Below are 21,994 nucleotides of genomic sequence, written 5' to 3'. Positions count from 1 at the left end.
TTGGTAGCTGGGCAGCTTCAATGACCACTTGCCTGCTTCTCCAACAGAAAGCCTCAAGATAGAAGTCAGCTCTCTCCTGGTGAGAATTCACAAGGAGCTGCCAATCAAAGCGCCTGCTATCCTATCCAGTTCAATCAGAGCAATCTATAGAGCAGGGCCATGATTTTGCAATACACTCATCATCCTGAGAACTATAAAACAGCCATTTCATAGGAACCTAAGCTTGTGCCTGCATCCTATTACTACATATCTATAGACTAGCCATTTGTTACGGTCCAAGAACAATTAAATTGTCCGGAGGGAAGCCATGCTGAAAGTTGAGGCCTGCTTACCAAATAATAGCCTTTCCCTGTAGTTGTGGCTTGATTAAAGTCTAATGACTAATCAATAAAGCTATAATTACAATTTTTACCCTTTTGTGTGCAATTTGGGACACAAAGAAGAATCAATCAAAGGCAGTTCAATAGCATTTGGCAGGGGAGAAGGAAATGAGATACTCTCATCCACTTGTACCAGCTCCAGGGCCAGCGCACCATAACTCTAGGTTCTTGGCCCAGCTATTTACAACCAGTAAGTTAGAGAAGAATAACCCTTCTACTATTTGCCCATTCTAACTAAATGGACAGGCAAGTATCTGGAGGTAGATAAACTGAATAGACCCAATAAACTGAAGTGGCCAATGCTGTGGGTGGACAGGTGGTTACCACCTTCCTTGGACGATGCTTGGTGATGGAAAGAAACAGGTTCATATATCTCTCTTTAACACAAAGTTCATTTCCGAAGTAAGAGTAACCTTAGTAACAGGGAAAGGCATTGCAGATTTTCAATCAGGCCAATGTTTTTCAACCTCAATAACTTTAAGATGTGTGGACTTCAACTCCCAGAGTTCTTCCATTAGCATAATGGCTGTGGAATTCTGGGAGCTGAAGTCCACACAACTTAACAGTTGCTGAGGATGAAAAACACTACCTATTCAACCAACCACTCCTAAGATGGAATTGTGTCTATTGAATTATCCATACTCTCTCCATACTAGTAGTCCTACAAGGATACAGTAGATATATATAGGTCTCTCGGTGTATTTTATAACTGCTGTTGTACTGTGATGTTGATGTACCTTGTGGGGTAGTAAGACAAGGCCATTTCATAGGAGAACCACAATTATGGATCTTTTTTCTAGGAAATAGTTAACCCTAGTGCTATTGAATTTTAGTTATCTTCTACAATTGTATCTACTTTATTTGGTATTGAGATGTCATATAGTTCTGAAGCTACAGTATCTATCTTTTTTGCAGCTGCTAAATATACTGTTGTGAGTGTATGTATGAATTAATTATTTTTGTTATATAATCATTATATAACAAAAGAGTCCAAAAGGAGTCCAAAAGGAGTCCAAAAGGAGTCCAAAAGGAGTCCAAAAGGAGTCCAAAAGGAGTCCAAAAGGAGTCCAAAAGGAGTCCAAAAGGAGTCCAAAAGGAGTCCAAAAGGAGTCCAAAAGGAGTCCAAAAGGAGTCCAAAAGGAGTCCAAAAGGAGTCCAAAAGGAATTGGGTGACTTTAAGTTAAGTTAAGTTAAGTTAAGATAAGATAAGATAAGATAAGTTAAATTATTATCTTATACATTACTACCCTGTTACTCCAGAAGGTAGGAAAAATCATAACAATTTGATTGTTTAAGCACATTTCACTAAAGTTAAACTTTTACTTACTACTTCTCCAAAGGAGGCAGCCATCATATGAACAACTGGAGCTAAATACGGAGAAGCATCTGTGTGCAGGACAGTTTTCGTATATTCATAAGTGACAAAAAAGGCAGCAGCTGAAACACAAATAGAATGTCTCTTAAGTCCCCTAACATTCCTTATGATTACATAGAATGTTTGTATAATAGACAGTAAAATGAAAGGAACCATCATATTTACAAATATTTCCCATAGTATCATTCATCTTTCCCTCCATTCCAGTTTTTTAAACTAACCATGCAGATATGATATAATCATTTTGTGAAGGAGAAAGCCATCTCTGTGGTAATCTTCTTCATGTTGTCAAATTGTCTGATACATCCAACAACCACAATGACTAGACCCCCGCTATCTAACACACAATCTTCCAGAGATGAGGTTTTAGTAACACAACCTTTCTTTTTTTTCCCCCAAGTCAGCAGGATCCCAAAATGATAAAACTAAAAATGACAACTTTAAAATAGGGAAGCATGATAAGGCAACTAGAAAAGTCAAATGATAGTCTTCTTGGAAACAGCCTTCAGCTAAACCCTAACAAGACTGACCGACTTTGAGAGTTAGGAGTACACAGATACATTGTACATTTTGTACAATGTTTTTAGCATTACTTAGCTGTTTAGTGTCACTGCAGTGAGATGGGCAATAATATTACGGTACTTTAATACAATTAACTTCAGGAAGTCCTCAACTTATAACCACAATTGAGATCAGAATTTCCATTGCTAAGCAAGGTTGTAAAAAGTATTCTGCTACACTGGCATTTTATTAAACAATATAATACTACACCATTTGGTTCAGAATACTTTTTTCCTTATTTTCCTCCTCTAAAATCTAGGTGTATCTTATACACCGGTGCGTCTTATACACTGAAAAATATGGTAAGCCAACGTCAGCAACCAGGATTTAGAATTTTTGTTTTCAAGCACTTCTTTCAACAGATGTTTCTAGCTATTGGCTATGATAATTGGGAGATTTTGAGAATTCTCATCCCAACCTATTTGGAAGGGAGGTTGTGCAAAGCTGATTTAAAATTAACCAAATCACAATGTCAATCATAGTTTGTCTACTATTGTCATGTCATTGTAAGTGTTGGTCCAGAACTAGAGAAGCTGAAGTTCATTCCTATATTCAGACATATATGGTCACTGAATGTAATTTAAGTGAGTCTCTTCTAATTTTTTAATTATTATTATTATTTTTCCACAGCTGTTGAATCGTTGAATCACATAGGTATTAAGCAAATTGTATAGTCAAGTTTGGAGCAGTTTACTTTGAGTTTGTATCTGTTGTGTGCTCGTGTATTGTTGTGGTTGAAGCTGAAAAAGTCGTTGACAGGAAGGACATTGTAGCAGATAATTTTATGAGCTATTTTTTGGTCATGCTGAAGGTGACGTAGTTCTAAGATTTCTAAGCCCAAGATTTCAAGTCTGGTTGCGTAAGCAGGTATAGTGTTGCGGGTAGAGGAGTGGAGGGCATTTCTCGTAAAGTATCTCTGGACTCTTTCTAATTTATTTATGTCCGATATGAGGTGTAGGTTCCAGATAGATGAGCTGTATTCAAGGATTGGTCTGGCGAATGTTTTGTATGCTCTGATTAGTAGTGTGATATTACTGGAGAAAAAGCTATGTAAGATTAGGTTAATAACTCTTGAAGCCTTGTTGGTAATGTTGTTGCAGTGGGTTTGGCACTTAGATCATTTGATATGAATATTCCAAGGTCTATGACAGAGTGAGGGTTGTCCACAAGGTCTTGTTTATTCAGCTTGTATTTGGTGTTCTGATTCTTTTGCCAGTGTGTAAGACAGAGCATTTGTTGTTTGAGATTTGGAATTGCCAGATGTTTGACCATTCTGACACAAAGTCAAGGTCTTTTTGAAGAGTAGCTGTGTTGTTGGTGGTGTTGAAGATGTTTATATCATCAGCAATGAGAACACAGTCACTTGTAACGTGATTGCAAAGGTCATTTATATAGAGTATAAAGAGTGTTGGTCCTAATACACTGCCTTGGAGAACACCGCTGTTAACAGGAACAGGATTTGATAGGGCGCTCCCTAGTCTGACCACTTGTTGTCTGTTTGATAGGAACACAGTTATCCAGTCAACGAGGGGTCCAGAGATGCTGTAGGATTTCAGTTTTAGAAGTAAACCAGTGGGTCAAAGGCTTTAAAGAAGTCTATGTAAATTGTGCCTATTGTTTTGCCCTTGTCAAGTTTTGAGGTCCATATTCCATTAAATGAATTCCCAAACTAGCTTACAAAACTTCCCTAATTTGAAAGATTTAGATGGGAACTTCTGAGACAAAGAAAACAAAAAACAAAGCAAAACATAAAGGTAAAAATGAATAAATATAAACCATTTTTACTTCTTGCATCAAATCAAAAACCATGTCTTTTCCCACCTCTTATGTTTTTCTAGGATTTCTGCTTCAAAAAAACACATATACAGTGGTACCTCAAGATACGAACCCCTCGTCTTACGAACAACCCGTGATACGAACCCGGGGTTCAGAAAATTTTGGCCTCTTCTTACGAACGTTTTTCGTCTTACGAACGCCAAACCCGAACTTCCGGGTTCGGCATTCCGGAGGCTGCTGGGAAGCCCCGCAGCCCGGCTGTCACCTTTTAAAACAGCCGGGGGGCTTCCCAGCAGCCTCCCGAAGCTGAACCCGGAAGTTCGGGTTTGGCGTTCGGGAGGCTGCTGGGAAGCCACCCGGCTGTTTTAAAAGGTGACAGCCGGGCTGCGGGGCTTCTCGGCGGCGGCGGCAGCAGGTTGGTAAGACGGAAAACGTTCAGGAGGCCGCTTTGGGTTTTTGGCTGGGAGGGAAGGCAGGAGGTCCGGCGCTGGGGAAGGGAGTCAGGAAGGTCCTCCTGCTCCCCCCTCAGTGAAAAACACAAAGACGGTCTGCTGCCGCATGACAGGCAGGGCGGAGCAGCATGGAGCAGACCGCCTTTGTATTTTTGGCTTGGGGGGGGAAGCAGGAGGCGCAGGATCGGGCGGGCGGCGGGCGAGGCGTGACCGAACGGGCCCGGCTCAGGCTAGGACGGGGCGGGCAGCGGCTGGGCGCGGCGGCGAGGGTGCGTCCGACTGCTTGGCTTCCCTCGCCGCCGCAGGCAACGTGCGTTGCGAACTTTCGGGCCGGCCAGGCTCAGTGGATCAAGCCGTGCCTCCTGGGCTTTCCGTCACTGAGCCGGCGAGGCTCAGTGATGGGAGGCGCGGCTTGATCCACTCAGCGGCCCGGAAAATTGCAGCTCGTGTTGCCTGCGGCGGCGAGTGAGGCCAAACCGAGAGCAGCATCACCGCGGCTCCTGGCTCGGTTTTCCCCGCAGCCGCAGGCAACACGGGCTGTGATTTTCCGGGCCGGCGAGGCTGTGACAGGAGGCGCGGCTTGATCAGGGAGGCGCGGCTTGATCCGCTGAGCGGCCCGGAAAATCGCAGCCCGTGTTGCCTGCGGCGGGGAGGGAGGCCAAGCCGAGAGCAGCATCACTGCGGCTCCTGGCTCGATTTCCCTCGCAGCCGCAGGCAACACGGGCTGCGATTTTCCGGGCCGGCGAGGCTGTGACAGGAGGCGCGGCTTGATCCGCTGAGCGGCCCGGAAAATCACAGCCCGTGTTGCCTGCGGCGGGGAGGGAGGCCAAGCCGAGAGCAGCATCACCGCGGCTCCTGGCTCGGTTTCCCTCGCAGCCGCAGGCAACACGGGCTCCGATTTTCCGGGCCGGCGAGGCTGTGACGGGAGGCGCGGCTTGATCCGCTGAGCGGCCCGGAAAATCGCAGCCCGTGTTGCCTGCGGCGGGGAGGCCAAGCCGAGAGCAGCATCACTGCGGCTCCTGGCTCGGTTTCCCTCGCAGCCGCAGGCAACACAGGCTGCGATTTTCCGGGCCGGCGAGGCTGTGACAGGAGGCGCGGCTTGATCCGGAAGGCGCGGCTTGATCTGCTGAGCAGCCCGGAAAATCGCAGCCCATGTTGCCTGCGGCGGGGAGGGAGGCCAAGCCGAGAGCAGCATCACCGCAGCTCCTGGCTCGGTTTCCCTCGATGCCGCAGGCAACACGGGCTGCGATTTTCCGGGGCGGCGAGGCTCAGTGATGGGAGGCGCGGCTTGATCCACTCAGTGGATCAAGCCGCGCCTCCCGGGCCTTCCGTCACTGAGCCTGGCCGGCCTGGAAAATCGCAGCCCGTTTTGCCTGCGGCGGCGAGGGAGGCCAAGCCGAGAGCAGCATCACCGCGGCTCCTGGCTCGGTTTCCCTCGACGCCGCAGGCAACACGGGTTGCGATTTTCCGGGCCGGCGAGGCTCAGTGACGGAAGGCCCGGGAGGTGCGGCTTGATCCAGGAGGCGCGGCTTGATCTGCTAAGCCTAGCCACCTTCCCCAAGGAGCCTCCCAACCGCAGAGGAGGCAGGGAGAACTTTGCACCACTTCGGAGCCCAGCGCAGCGCATCGTTGGGAAAACCTTCAAGGAGATAGTGGCAGCAGGAAAGAAACGGGCTCCGAAGCGGCGCAAAGTTATCCTGCCTCTCCACCTCCTACCCCTGTGGCCGCCTTCCCAAAGGAGCCTTCTGGCTGCCCAGGGGGCGGGGTTAGCTTTGTGCCGGGGGAGCGGGGGCTGCCACCCGAGCGCTCTTGCCCAGCGGGAGGCGAAGCACTGGGGTGGGGGGGGGCTGTCGGGACACCTCCTACCCCAGCACTTTGAATCCCGCCAGCCAAGAGGACTCGGGCAGAAGCTTCTGCCAGACACAGGCGATGAGGGGGAAGCTTCTGCCCGAGTGCTCTTGGCCGGCGGGATTCAAAGTGCTGGGATGGGGGTGTCACGACAGTCCCCATCCCAGCACTTTGAATCCAGCAGCTTCTGATGAAGACGGGCGGTGGGCGGGGCGAGCTGCCACAGCCCCTGGCTTCCGCGCCGCCCGTCTTCATCAGAAGCTGCTGGATTCAAAGTGCTGGGATGGGGACTGTCGGGAAACCCCCATCCCAGCACTTTGAATCCTGCCGCTTCTGCTGGATACGGGCGGTGGGCGGGGCGAGCTGCCACAGCCCCTGGCTTCCGTGCCGCCCGTCTTCATCAGAAGCTGCTGGATTCAAAGTGCTGGGATGGGGACTGTCGGGACACCCCCATCCCAGCACTTTGAATCCTGCCGCTTCTGCTGGATACGGGCGGTGGGCGGGGCGAGCTGCCACAGCCCCTGGCTTCCGCGCCGCCCGTCTTCATCAGAAGCGGCGGGATTCAAAGTGCTGGGGTGGGGGCCTGTCGGGACAAGCCGCGCACAAAGGCCGAGGCAAGGCTGAGCAGGCTGCGAGCGCTCTGCCAGGCGGCCAAGAAGCATTCAGGGCGAAGTGACTTCGCCCTGAATGCTTCTTGGCCGCCTGGCAGAGCGCTCGCAGCCAGCGGGCGGCGGGGGGGGGAAACCTCGCGGGGAAGCCGGGCAAGAGCGATCTTCTGCCGGCCATGGGCGAGCGGCGGGGAGTCGCCAATGGCCGGCAGAAGATCGCTCTTGCTGACCTGATGCCTCGCGGTGAAGCCGGGCAAGAGCGATCTTCTGCCGGCCATGGGCGACTCCCCGCCGCTCGCCCATGGCGGGCAGAAGATCGCTCTTGCCCGGCTTCCCCGCGAGGCAGCAGGTCAGCATCCTGGGCGGGCGAGCGGCGGGGAAGCCGGCGGCTGTGGCAGCTGCTGCCCCCCCACCTCCCCAGCTGTTTTAAAAGGTGACAGCCGGGCGGCAGCGGTTTTTTGGGGGTTTTTTTTTGTTGTTGCACGGATTAATAGACTTTACATTGTTTCCTATGGGAAACAATGTTTCGTCTTACGAACCTTTCGTCTTACGAACCTCCTCCTTGCACCAATTAAGTTCGTATCATGAGGTATTACTGTATAAGCAATTTTGTCATTCAATCCAATTAAGTCAGGGGTTATTCTAAATATCTTTTTTATTTTTCTTCTAAAACTCACCAGCAGTGTAAGTGCTTTAAAGAAGCAGTACAAAATGAAAAACTGCATTATGAATTGGCAGCAGTATTTCATACTGGCAAAAACTAAAAACCAAAACATCTGTTTCCTCTGCTATTAAAAAAGGTAGCTTTCTGTAAACTCTGCAGGTCTTCAAGTAGATTTTTATTGCATCCATAAAAATAGGACAAAGTTCAGAATTTAAAATACAAATGGTGTAACAGAAAAATAGTAGACGTGTCAAAAGGCGCAGTTGCTAAATCTGTTTCAGGGCTACTGCTGTTGCCCTCTGTGGCTAATCAAAAGATGCTTATCTTCTCCAAAAGATGATAAGGAGAGAGACGATTTTTTAAAAGTAACAGAAAAATTAATAAGTTAGGAAGAGCTTAGTAAGTTTAAAAGACGCCTGAGGATGATTCTATAAACCTATGTTAGCATCCACCATCGGAAGAAGAAAAAGCTTAAAAACAATGATAACACCGTTGTACTCATCGAAATTAAAAAAGCAAAATTAAGCTTAAGGAACTTAAAGCATCTATATAAAACAACGCAAGACCCTTTCATTGTCCAAAACAGACACCCACCTGTGCAAAATATTTCTTCTCAAAAAATGTGGCAATTCTACCGGGAATGGACAAAGAAATGGAAACACTTGACTTTTTGGCATCATATTTGAACATGTTCAAATCAATCAAAACTTGACATATTTTAATGTTTGTTTGTTTTTTAATTCTGTTACTTGATATGTTTTTCTAAACTAGCTTTTTTTAACAGTAATATAAGGAAATTGGTTATAATCTAGAAATGGCAGACCTCTCAGGCTTTCAAAGAGGCCAAATTGTTGGTGCTCGAATGGCAGGCGCTAGTGTAACAGAAAGTGCCCCAATGTTTGGCGTTTCAAGAAGTAATGTCTCAAAAGCAATGACTGCTTTTGAAAGAGAAGGGAAAACGTCCTCAGCCAAGCACAGGTCTGTTCGAAAGTCGAAGTTGTCTGAGAGAGATCGTCGGACTCTAAAGTGAATTGTTAGAGCAGATCGCAAGGCAACAGCTCGTAAAATCACTGCAGAGCTCAATAGACACGTACAGAGCCCAGTTTCCACAAAAACTGTTTGAAGGGAGCTTCACAAATCTGGATTCCAAATCTGGATTTTCAAGGTATTTTCATTTTTTTGTCCACCCCATGTATCAGGAGTTATGTTATTATTATTGATTTGACGTTTGTTTGTTTGTTTGTTTGTGTAGTTGCTGCCAATATCAGAGTTTGAGGTACCTTTATTCTGCCATTATAAATAATTCAGGACAGCAAAAATACATAATACTTCTTCCTTCTCCTAGGTTCCCAACAACAAATCTGTCATTGGCTTAGAGACAGTGACAGACTCAAAGTCATCCAAGACAGTTTTTCATGACTAAGTTGGAACTAGAACTCGGGTTCTCCTGGTTGGTTGTTGTTGTTTTTTTCATTAGGGGAAGAGGCTCCCATATGAGAAACACTCTTCTTCCTATCTGGAACCCTTCCATTCCCCACCATTCAGTTGGAACTCAAGAAACTTCTTGAATGAAAATGTTTTCAAGGGAGAAAAAAACCAAACAAGCCTTTTGGAAAAGCACTTTTGGTCAGTTTGAGCAGTGCTTCTCAAATAGTGGGGCGCGCCCTTGTGGAGGAACGCAGAGCAATGCGGGGGGTGGGGACATGTGACCATGGGGATTTTGTATGCTCCCTTTCAATCGATTCTTCTGGACATGGAATTATTTCCCCAGTTGCATGGGGCTCCGAGCCCAGAAGAGAAGGCAGCCAGGCAGGGTGGGGTAGCTGCGTGGGTTCTTCTTCTTGGTGGGCTTCACGGTACTCACGAACGGCATGGCGAACTTGCTGCTGGACAGGGAAGAGCATCCTCTAACCGAGAACAGGCTCCACTGAGTTCAGTGCTACTTACTTTCAAGTAAGTGGGTAGAGCAGCCTTCTCCAGACAATAGTTTGCTTGCAGGTTATAATAAGTAAAATAATAAATATTAACACTAAATTTCCATTGGGGCCCAGATCAGAGAGTTGGGGGCACGTGAAATGTGTGCCCCACACATACAAATCTAATAAATAATAATAATGATAATAATAATAATAATAATAATAATAATAATAATTACTTCTTCCAGGGGGGATGGACCACATAACATAAAATAATTGAAAAGCATTGATTATAATAATAACAATAGAGTTGGAAGGGACCTTGGAGGTCTTCTAGTCCAACCCCTTGCTTAGACAGGAAACCCTACACTTCTTCAGACAGATGGTTATCCAACATCTTCTTAAAAACTTTCAGTATTGGAGCATTCACAACTTCTGGAGGCAAGCTGTTCCACTGGTTAATTGTTCTGACTGTCAGGAAATTTCTCCTTAGTTCTAAGTTACTTCTCTCCTTGTTTAGTTTCCACCCATTGCTTCTTGTTCTACCCTCAGGTGCTTTGGAGAATAGGTTGACTCCTTCTTCTTTGTGGCAACCCTTGAGATATCGGAACACTGCTTTCATGTCTCCTCTGGTCCTTCTTTTCATTAAACTAGACATACCCAGTTCCTGCAACTGTTCTTCATATGTTTTAGCCTCCAGTCCCCTAATCATCTTTATTGCTCTTCTCTGCACTTTTTCTAGAGTCTCAACATCCTTTTTTCATCCTGGCAACCAAAACTGAATGCATTATTCCAAGAGTGGCCTTAACAAGGCATTATAAAGTTGTATTAAAACTTCTGATGATCTTGATTCTATCCCTCTGTTAATGCAGCCTAGAACTGTGTTGGTTTTTTTGGCAGCTGCTACACATTTCTGGCTCATATTTAAATGGTTGTCCACTAGGACTCCAAGATCCCTCTGACAGTTACTACTGTTGAGCAAGTTAGAGGGAGACCAGCTTGGAATAAAATTGGGAAAGACAGTTGCACAGAATGCCTTACCATTTGGAAAAGATCCTACGGCAGCCGATGGAACGCCAGCATAAATGCCATGGAAACCACCGGCCTTTTTAAATCCTTGGGGACTCTGCAGTCTAGTTTTGACTGTATCCAAAGGAAATAATGTCAGGTCCACACACACACCTGCCAGCCCACCAGCCTTCAAAAAAATAAAGAAACAAAGATGGAAAAGAATTATTAACAAAAAAAACAGTAATTTGTCAGAAGTGAAGAACACATATTAATAATTATTTCTTTGAAAATCAGCCTTTGATAACAGGCGGCCCAGTTCCTACTCTGTTCTGGCCCACTAAGTAATTCCACGTCGTCAATTTCTGACTAGGAATCAAACAGGCAACTTTTCAAGCAAAACAAAAATTAAGAAGAATGCCTCTTCTTAATTTTTTATTGATGCTGGAGAATGAACATTTAATTCATACATTTACCATATTTTTGGAGTATAAGATGCATCTTTTTCCTCCCTAAAAGAGGCTGAAAGTTTGGGTGCATCTTATACTCTGAATGTAGCTTTTAATTAATTTTTTTTTTTAAGCTTTTTTCCCCAAGCCTAATGAGGTACTAACGGTCTTCTCAGCACGTTCGGCTTACAGGATTTTTCAATGTTACTCTCTCTGAAGAATTTTTTTAAAACTCTAACCAGGGGATAATACAATATGCTGAAGCTGACTAGACTAAGGACACTAGCCAGATGAATACCTGATAGTTTTTTCCCTATTTTCCTCCCCAAAAACTAAGGTGCGTCTTATACTCTAAAATATGGTAACTTGTAGATATCCAGAATTATCACTCTCCCACTCTAATCTATATCTAAAAAGGGGTGTACAGTAAAAATAATAAAACATACAAGCAAATTAAAAATACTTTCCAATATGATATAACAGAACATGTGGAAATGACACTCCCTGGAGTAAGTATCTATACTGAATAAATAAATGAAAGTTATAGATTTAAATAGTGCCATTTGGGAAGGAAAATAATTAACTCGACATTTTATCATTACTGCATTTGGACTTAATTGCTCTTCTCTAGGTTGGATGAAATGACAGAATCAAATCGGCTATTCCAATATTGATGGTAAAATCCAGGAAAGCTCATTACAATATGCAAACATAATGTCAACATGATGTGCCATTAGCACAAGAAACAGTTCTGAAATATAAATATGCAGCGCTAACAACCACAAGACACGATCAGATAGCTAACATTTATCCACTGACAAAATTGTGCTAAGCCTAAATTATAAAGTCTCTACTGACGGCTTCTGTCTCACTTGAGACAGGGGAGAAATTAAAGGACAAAAAGTGTAACTTCCATAAAGTGGGTTGGTGGAAAGCATCAAATTAAGGACTCGGGGTTTAAATCAGTGGTTCTAAACTTTTCTAATGCTGCAACCCCTCAATACAGTTCCTCATGTTGTGGTGACCCCCAACCATAAGCCAATTATCCCAAAAGAGCTTTAAGCCGATTGGCAGGAAAGTCAGAGTGACACCCCCACTGTAAATGCCTAATTGGTCAGATTGTAAAAATATGTTCCAAGGCGCCAGAATAGAAGCTTTGGTTCCTAATACCATGGGGAATTTGTCTTTTCCCATGGTCTTAGGCGACCCCTGTGAAATGGTCGTTCAACCCCCAAAGGGGTCCTGACCCCAGGTTGAGAACCACTGGTTTAAATACTTTTGTGGTGCAGAAGTCATATTTTATAACTGCTGTGTGTAATTTGCAAGATTTTTCACCTTTTTGAAGCAACAAATAATCTTAAATCCCTGGAGATTCGCAATCATCCAATTTATGGTCCCAACAGTGCTTTTCCAAAAGGCAACTGGACTTTCTTAGTTTTATTTTTTAAATAAAATTTATTGGCCACCTATCTTACCACAGAGTAACTTTACAAACATTTCACTTTTAATCAAAGGGAAAGTGGGGAATGGACAGATTTTGAAGACAGACTTCAGAGGATAATCAGAGCTACAGAAAAGACAATTGCTGCCAACCTGCCTTCCATTGCGGACCTGTATACTGCACGAGTCAAAAAGAAGTCTGTGAATATATTTACTCTTCCCTCGCATCCTGGATATAAACTGTTTCAACTCCTACCCTCAGAAAGTCGCTACAGAGCACTGCACACCAAGACAACTAGACACAAGGAGTTTTTTCCCCGAGTGCCATCATTCTGCTAAACAAATAATTCCCTCAACACTGTCAACTATTTACTAAGTCTGCACTACTACTACTACTAGTTTTTTCCCATCATTCTTATCACCCATTTCCTCCCACTTATGACAGTATGACTGTAACTTATTGCTTGTATCCTTAAGATTTTTATTAATATTGATTACTCCTTCATTGCTTATTTGAACCTTATGACAATCATTAAGTGTTGTAACTCATGATTCTTGACAAATGAATCTTTTCTTTTATGTACACTGAGAGCATACGTACCAAGACAAATTCCTTGTGTGTCCAATCATACTTGGCCAATAAAGATTCTATTCTATTCTATTTATAGTCTTCGCAGTCATTTGCAGAGTGCTAAGGCCCAGCAAGTCCAGTTCTGTTTTAGAAAACTACCTTTAGTCTTAAGTCTGAAAACTGACTTAATTACCATGCGCCCTAAAGCATAGTACAAATCTGTCCATTTACTATAAACAACTCATTCAACATGAACCGTACAATAACACATCCCCAAATGTTAACTTCAGCTGCTGAGTTTGAACAAGAATTCACTGTAGTACAAGTAGTCCTCACTTATTAGCTGCCTCATTTAGTGATCATTCTAAATTACAATAATGTTAAAAAATATTGCAACCAGCTGTCACATTTACAACTTCGGCAACAATTTGCATTCATATGGTTCCCATTGGGTGCCTCACAACTGGCATATACGTACAACCAGGCAGGGGTTCCACTTACTGGCCACTACCGGTATGCTCATCAGGTGCGTTGCGAGTGCGGGCGCGCCCAGTGGGCGCCCACATGCCCAGCAGCATGAGATTTGGCTTCTGTGCATGCGCAGAAGTGAAATCTCAGGTGAGGACACTCGCGTGTGACAGGTTTTGCCTATTTTCGGTGATTTGCTTTTATCTCATGCATACAGAGATACAAAAACCACTAAAAATTTATTTTATTTATTTAATTGGATTTGTATACCGCCCCCTTCCGAGGACTCGGGGTGGCTCACAGCTTATACAAAGACACAATAGTACAATTAATCCAATTAATATACATAAAAATAATCTTTAAAAATTCTAACTTTAAAAACTTTCATCAACATTCATTCAATAAATCATACTTAAAGCATTCGTTGGTCAGGGGGAAGATCTAAGGAACCCCAGGCCTGGCGACAAAGATGAGTTTTTAAGCTCTTTCGAAAGGCAAGGAGAGTGGGGGCAGTGCGAATCTCCAGGGGATGCTGATTCCAGAGGGCGCCGCCCCCCCCCCCCCCCCAGAGAAGGCTCTTCCCCTAGGTCCCACCAGCCGACATTGTTTGGTCGATGGAACCCTAAGGAGACCAACTCTATGGGACCTCACCGGCCGCTGGGATTCGTGCAGCAGAAAACGGTCTCGGAGATAGTCTGGTCCTATACTATGTAAGGCATTATAGGTCATAACCAACACTTTGAATTGTGTCCGGAAACAGATCGGCAGCCAATGCAGTCCACGGAGTGATGACGAGATATGGGCATATCTTGGGAGGCCCAAAACTGCTCGCGCAGCTGCAGTTTGGATGATCTGAAGTTTCTGAACACTCTTCAAAAGTAGCCCCATGTAGGGAACATTGCAGTAGTCAAACCTCAAGCTGAAATCTCATATGAGATTTTGCTTGCTGCGCATGCACAGAAGCCAAATCTCACGCGGGTGCAGAGAGATCCATGCGCAATGATGCATGTGCATTTCCATTTTGGTTACCGTAGCCCTGATCCCAGCCATACCAGCTGCAACCCATTACTGCATATAACCATTGCAGTGTCTTACAGTCAGATAATTGTTGTTTGTGTGCCTCAACTGTAAAGCAAAGTTAAATAGAAATGGCAGAAGTAAAATTGTACGTTGTCTTTTTTACTTCTTTTACCTTTCTTTTGTTGTTAACTTTATATTATTTCATGTTTGTCTTTTACTTACGTGAAAATCTTTAATATTTTTTAAAAAAAGATTCATCACTTGGAAAACAAAAAATAAAATCCTTAAGGCAATCTGCAACAAAATCACAAAACAGGTCTCAAGATCCATAGTAAGCAACCACACCAACTTTAGAAGTGCCATTTATTTAAAAATTTTGCAGAAGAGCACAATTTGAATTCCTTCCTCAATGCAGTAATAACCAAGCATAAATGGAAAAAACATTAAATCTGATATTCCTTCCCAAGTTTCTAATGGTGGAGAAACTCTGGGGACAAACGTAAGTCGATCGATCAGTTCTGAAAGAAGCAGTTCTACATATGTTTAGGGCGATGAAATAATTTTATAAATTAAGATAAGCATTCTGAATTATGCTCTGAAGGCTACAGGAATCTAATGCAGGGCCCCCAAAATAGATGCTATAACTTTTATGTGCCATCACCATTGCTTTCTATATTGACTCGGCTTCTGAGCAGTCTTCAAAGGAAACCTCAAGCATACGACACTGCAGAAGTCAATCTTAGCAATTGCTATTTAATAGCCCAAATTGGGCAAAACATCCACAAGCATTTGCCTATCTACCAGTAGCAGTAAGTCTAGAGCAGTGTTTCCCAACCTTGGCAACTTGAAGATATTTGGACTTCAACTCCCAGAATTCCCCAGCCAGCATTTGCTGGCTGGGGAATTCTGGGAGTTGAAGTCCAGATATCTTCAAGTTGCCAAGGTTGGGAAACATTGCTAGAGGACTCCCAAGTCACAAATCTAGTGGAGAATTGTTTCCCATGTACAGTTGTAACTGGAGCAGGCAAAGGCCAAATAGTTTCTACTTACTCAGTTCTTTCCCATCCCATCCAGTCCTTGCAGGGGACTGGGTCAACACTTCTATTATATCCTCTATTTGTCCTGAGATGGGTATCATCAACAACCTGATGACACCTCAAAATAGTCTAACGTCCCAGCCAACAAGACAGGAAATTCTGACAGGAAGGAGCAATAGATTTATCAAAGAAAAATGAAAAAGCAACAAGTAACTGTCATTAATTTTATTTCCCATAGAATTAGTTTGCCTTGTGTTGTTGGGTTCTTTCACAGCAGAAGTCAAAGATGGTCATCTTCAGACATGATATCTCATTCAAAATGTGCTCACTAGCTTCAGTTAAAATTTTAATCAATAACTTAATTACTCTTTTAATCTGCTTGGCTATTTTGCATGCATTGATTTCACTACTCCCTATCCCTTTAGCTCTTTCTCCATCAGAATTCTTATCTGTAGCAAGTGATTAAGAGAAGAAAAAGAAAATTGATCTGGTTTTAATCTAGCCATCTGGCAAAAGCATGAATCAAAAGTTACTAATTGGTTCTTTGGATTTGAAACTTTTGTATCTTATACGTAATTTAAATTCATGAAGTAGCTAATGTGGAGCATCTGCCAGAGAGTACAAATACCTAGATGTCTATTTTAACTGTGGAAAACGATAATGATTTTTTGAGACAGCCAAGGATCATTGACACCCATTCTGGAACTACTTTTATAGTTCTAAAAGAGAGAAACAGAAAGTTTTGCACAGAATTTTTTAATGCCATTTCATGATTTTTGGACAACCCGATTACTTGCCACGGGAAATGTTTAATATGTTCATATTCTTTTGAACAATATATTGATTACAGGAAAACTGAGGAAGCAGATTCTTTTTAATGAAGGAATAAATTTACCATGGTTAATCTGTAAATAACCAGGAAAATCAAAAGCAATCTTACAAAAGGAGGGACTCTGAAAAAGATGACAGAATTTAAACTACCTACAAAGAATTAAAATCAGTTAAGAAACATAATCACAAATTGCTAATTAAACAAGAGCAAATAATAAACTATATGATTAAATGCATGCAAAATGTCAACGAACAATAGTCAAAGATCAATGGAAGAAGTCAATAACATTTATACTAAGCTACAGTCTTAAGGAAAAAATGGTGCAAAATGAAACATGGTATATAACTCTGTTAACAATTGCCAGGATGGATAAATCAGCTACTCAGAGTCACTTTGTTGAATTGGGTGGCTATAGAAATCGATCAACCAATCAATCAAATAAATAAATTGTCAAGACATGCTAGACATAACATTGAACGGGTCCAAAGACGGGCTAAAAAAATGGTGGAAGGTCTTAAGCATAACACTTATCAGGAAAGACTTCATGAACTCAATCTATATAGTCTGGAGGACAGAAGGCAAAGGGGGGACATGATCGAAACACTTAAATACGTTAAAGGGTTAAATAAAGTTCATGAGAGAAGTGTTTTTAATAGGAAAGTGAACTCAAGAACAAGGGGGCACAATCTGAGGTTAGTTGGGGGAAAGATCAGAAGCAACGTGAGAAAATATTATTTTACTAAAGAGTAGTAGATGCTTGGAACAAACTTCCAGCAGACGTGGTTGGTAAATCCACAGTAACTGAATTTAAACATGCCTGGGATAAACATACTGTATATCCATCCTAAGATAAAATACAGGAAATAGTACAAGGGGAGACTAGATGGATCATGAGGTCTTTTTCTGCCATCAATCTTCTATGTTTCTATGTTAGACATGCTACCACAAAAAAATACTTCTTTATCTAAAATGAAAGTTATCATAAGACTTACATTTCAACATTGGAAATACAGACATACAGCTCCATAGTTATTCAATGGTTTGCAGTATTGATTAAAACTGATCAACTATGAACAACAGTTATGAATCATGGCTCCAGTTTATTGATACTTGTAGATGTACAAATATGTATCATGTATATTTGGATTTTTTTCTTTTTATAACTTTATATACTCGACTTTTGTTTTCCGTTTTTGATTATGTGTCATCAAATGACTGTCAACTCTTAACTTCATAGATTCTTCATTATGATCTGTCTGTAACCCAATATTTAATGTTTTCCAACTTTGGGTTCAAAGATGATACACTGTTGTACAGTTCATGTGTGGACACTGGGGTAGCCTTGTAGTAAAGCTACCCCAGTGTCCACATATGAACTGCACAATATATCATCTTTGAACCCAAAGGTCAACCATATCAATGATCCTTAAAGATTAGAAAGCACAATGATGGCACTTGAGGTTCATTATTGTAATAACTGTGGCTATTATTTTTATAAGACTGAGATTCTACCTACTGCATGATCTTACACATATTTTCTTTCCAATATGCCTGTCATACCACAGTGAATTCAGATGGATTTATTTTTAAATAATATGCAAGTAATACCATACCACAAGCCTCTAAGTCAGGGATGTCAAACTTGATTTGAGGGCGCCTGTGATGGCCCAAGCACTCTGCCAGTGAAAACGGGCTCCTGACCTCTGTTTTCACTAGGACGGCCTCCTGCAACTCCCTGCCAGTGAAAATGGAGCTTGGGAGAGCCGCAGGCAGCCCTCATAAGCTACATTTTAGCCTGCAGAGGCACACAGCCTGGTCCTTTGCTTTCCAAATAGCACCGTGAGCCAGATCTAAGCACTCCGTGGGTCAGTTCTGGCCCTGGGGCCTTGAGTTTGACTCCCCTGCTCTAAGTGGATAAACCCCATTAAATATTCAGCACCTTCTAAACACAATAATTTGCAGAAGGCTGAATAGTGGGTATATTCAATTAATTACAATTCTCATTAGAACTTCACATACAATTCATTGGAAGGGAAGTAAATTATTATTATGAATAAATGTTTTTTAAACATGCACTTTAAACATGGCCTAAAGTGCACGTATTTGTAATCTGCTTACAACAAAGAAGTCTTCTAAATCATACTTAACTTCAGGAGATTACAAAGGTACATTCATAAAAGTTTTCTTTACAATAATAAAGTCATGCCATCGTGGGGGGGTTTTCCAACATTCTTTTTTTAGCAATCCCAAATCCTTAAAAATAACTTGGTGATGTCTTATCCAAATACTAATCAGGATTCACAGTATTTAGCCTTTGACCCCAGACAGTGATGCCATCTGCTGAGACTATCGTATTTGATATGCTGTAAGAATGATTTTTCTAAACCGGTATTGGTGCAAGATGATAGCTAGCAGCAGCATAATTAGGAAACTTGTTCAATGTCAAAAAGCTCAGTGTCAAAAGAAAACTCAATTCTCTCCAAATCCAGTAATTCAAAATACTGCAATGTGTTTCCCTCGCAGCATGTATAGAATTTGCATGTTTTAAGCCCTTCTTTTCACTAAGCCAGTGATTTTCAACCTTTTTTGAGCCGCGGCACATTTTTTACATTTACAAAACCATGGGGCACATTGAGGGGTGGGCGCGGCTAAAAAAGTTTGGACAAAAAATTCCTCTGTCTCTCTCTCTCTTCCTCCCTTTCTCTCCATTTCTCTCGCCCTCCCTCTTTCTCTCCCTTTCTCTTTTTTTTCTCTCTATCTCTCCATCCCTCTTTCTTTCTCTCTTCCTTCTTTCCTCTTATTTGCTTTCTTTCTCTCTCCCTCCCTACCTCCCTCTATGTCTTTCTCTCTCCCACCTTCCCTCCCTCCCTCTCTCTTTCTTTCTTTCTCTCTCTCTCTCGTCTCTTGCTTTCTTTCTCTCTTGTTCTCTTTCTCTCTCTCTCTCTCTTTCTTTCTCTCTCATTCTCTTTCTTTTTCTCTCTCTTTCTTTTTCTCTCTCTCTTGCTTTCTCTCTCTCTCTCTCTCTCTTGTTTTCTTTCTCTCTCTTGCTTGCTTGCTCTCCCTCTTGCTCTTTCTTTCTCTCTCTCTCTCTTTCTCTCTCTCTTGTTTTCTTTCTTTCCCTCTCTTTTTTTCTCTCTTTCTCTCTCTCTCTCTTGTTTTCTTTCTCTCTCTGAGCTTCGCGGCACACCTGACCATGTCTCGCGGCACACTGGTTGAAAAACACTGCACTAAGCTACCAGATCTGAGATCCAAAAAAACCGGGTGACACCAGCTGGCAGCAAAAAGAAAGAAAGACTCCCAGTGGGGAGTTGACACATTTTCGCTTCATTCCCCTGTACCTTGCTTTTGCATTTCTGCTTTGTAATTCTTTTTAACTGTGAAGATGTCAGCAAAATGTCCTGCACATCAATTGGGGATCTATGCAAAAATCAAGACTTTAAAAGAGCAGGCATAGGGCTATGCAGTTTAAAACTCATAATAAAAAGATCTCGATCACAAAGTCTTTTCAGAAGGTTTTCCTACTGGATCTTCCGCCGATAACCAAGTTTAGCAAGTGCGGACTGTAAATCTTCTTCACTCACCACAAGGGAGACCAAGAAATCCCCACGATCCATGCGTGCTCAAAAAAACCATCGAGACGCGGCAACTACTTTGCAACCTTGCTTCCCCTGGGCGCAGCCATATTGGAAGCTTGCACCGCCTCTCTTAATATCACGTGAGCAGTCGCCGCTCCGAAGCGCTGGCAGATTTTTTTCCCCTCCAGTGGCGCATGCGCGCTGCCGACAAGTACTTAATTTTTCGCTTGTCTTTCTTCACTTCGCAATGGGTTTTGCGTTGGGAGTGGATTATGGGGCACGACTATGAGGGGGAGTGTAAGGAAATACGTTTGCTCAAATCGTGGAAATTCGTATGTGTAAATATTATATGAATATTCAGTTTTGCCTGTAGGAAACAGAAGGCGCGTTTTGCAAGTGTTTTTGAAGCGGGGGAAATGCTATTTGTAAGGCAATGCAGAGGAAAATAAGCAAATTCCACTGCTCTAAATCAGTGTTTTTCGGTAACTTTAAGATGTATGGACTGCAATTTCCCCGTCTTTATTTCAGACTCCAAACACAACTTAAAAGTTGTTAAGTTTGAAAAACAACTGCTCTAAAGTAATGACAAAAGGGATACTGGTAATCTGAGCAATTAATTGTGCAGGTGTTTGCAGCCCAGATATAGTAGTTGTAAACCTCTCCCGCTTCCCCTTTAGTGTTTCAAATTGCCAGCAATTATTATTTTTTTCCTTCAATAACATTGATGCTTCCAATTGGCTCGTTTTCTTTTATTCTCCGTTATAAACTTTTCCAAAGGTTAAAAAGCCAAACGTTTTCCCTGTGTAAACAAAGGTACATTGACAGCAGTGAAATAGTACATGTGAGATACAACGTTTAATTATAACACAAAGGGGAATTTGTTTTGCTTGCTTGAAGCTGATAAATGATATGTGCTGAGTGCTGTAACTATAATCTGAAGGTGTTAATCTTCAGTTAATTCATAGCCAGCCCTACAGAAGCCTCCCCCACCAACCCACAAAGGGTGGAAACAGCTGTTAGAGGCTAGTTGCACAACCATCTGTGAGAGGAAGCCCATAATTAGTTGTGATTACAATAGATATTGAAGAGATGCATTTTCTAGAGGAACAGCATTTTCAGTTCTTCGTCTGAGCCGGGCCACAGTGGATACCTGGCTGTGGTAGGGTCAACAAACTAAAATTACCTGTTAGCACTTTTTCTGTTCCAGGTAAGAAGTTATGCAGAGGTCAGAAAATCAGTAAAAACAAGTCACAAAAATGAAAGGCATGAGAGAAGGGGGGGGGGAGAGAGAATTGCCAATATCATTGGCTACTTGAAGATATTTGGACTTCAACTCCCAGAATTCCCCAGCCAGTGAATGCTGGCTGGGGAATTCTGGGAGTTGAAGTCCAGATATCTTCAAGTTTGCCAAGGTTGGGAAACACTGCTCTATGCTTCTTCATAATTTTTTTCAACTATATCCATGTGCTGCTTTATACACTGCCTTTTGCTCTCTAAATTTCTCACCTGTTAGTGAGGTTGAACTGACCTCACTAATTCAATATTGTGAAAAGATACTTCAGTCTAGTGCAGTGATGGTGAACCTATGGCACAAGTGCCAGAGGTGGCACATGGAGCTTTATCTGCTGGCACACGAGCTGTTGCCCTAGCTTAGCTCCAATGTGCATGTGTGTGCCAACCAGCTGATTTTTGGCTCACACAGAGGCTCTGGAAGGGCGTTTTTGGCTTCTGGAGGGCATCTGGTGGGATGGGGGAGGGCGTTTTTACCCTCCCCCGGCTCCAAGGAAGCCTTTGGAGCCTGGAGAGGGTGAAACACGTATCTACTGGGTCCACCAAAAATTGGGAAACAGGCCGTTTCTGGCCTCCAGTGGGCCTCCGGGAGGTAGGAGGAAGCTGTTTTCGCCCTCCCCAGGCATTTTAATTATGGGTGTGGGCACTCACACACCCAAGGGAAAAAAGGTTCGCCATCACTGGTCAAGTTCACCATCACTGGTCCAGTGTGGGCACTCGCACT

At 43.0% G+C, this 21,994-nt stretch overlaps 1 protein-coding gene across 1 annotated transcript in view; it reads right to left on the bottom strand.

The window, feature by feature from the left end:
* The window catches only part of SLC25A26 (solute carrier family 25 member 26), a 173,924-nt gene extending 153,806 nt beyond the window's left edge, over positions 1 to 20,118 (bottom strand). The window contains exons 1-3 of the mRNA XM_070738180.1: positions 19,987 to 20,118; positions 10,622 to 10,778; positions 1,708 to 1,817 (exon numbers count right to left, since the gene is read on the bottom strand). Coding sequence (XP_070594281.1) covers positions 1,708 to 1,817; positions 10,622 to 10,778; positions 19,987 to 20,019 — 300 coding nt within the window. The 5' untranslated portion in view covers positions 20,020 to 20,118. The remainder of the gene's footprint in view (positions 1 to 1,707; positions 1,818 to 10,621; positions 10,779 to 19,986) is intronic.
* Between the last annotated feature and the right edge of the window lie 1,876 nt (positions 20,119 to 21,994).

The sequence above is a fragment of the Erythrolamprus reginae genome, chromosome 2 (genome assembly GCF_031021105.1).
Source record: "Erythrolamprus reginae isolate rEryReg1 chromosome 2, rEryReg1.hap1, whole genome shotgun sequence".
In the NCBI taxonomy this organism is placed as follows: Eukaryota; Metazoa; Chordata; class Lepidosauria; order Squamata; family Dipsadidae; genus Erythrolamprus; species Erythrolamprus reginae.
The sequence above is the reverse complement of the archived record's forward strand: the minus strand, read 5'-3'. Positions and strand labels throughout refer to the sequence as shown.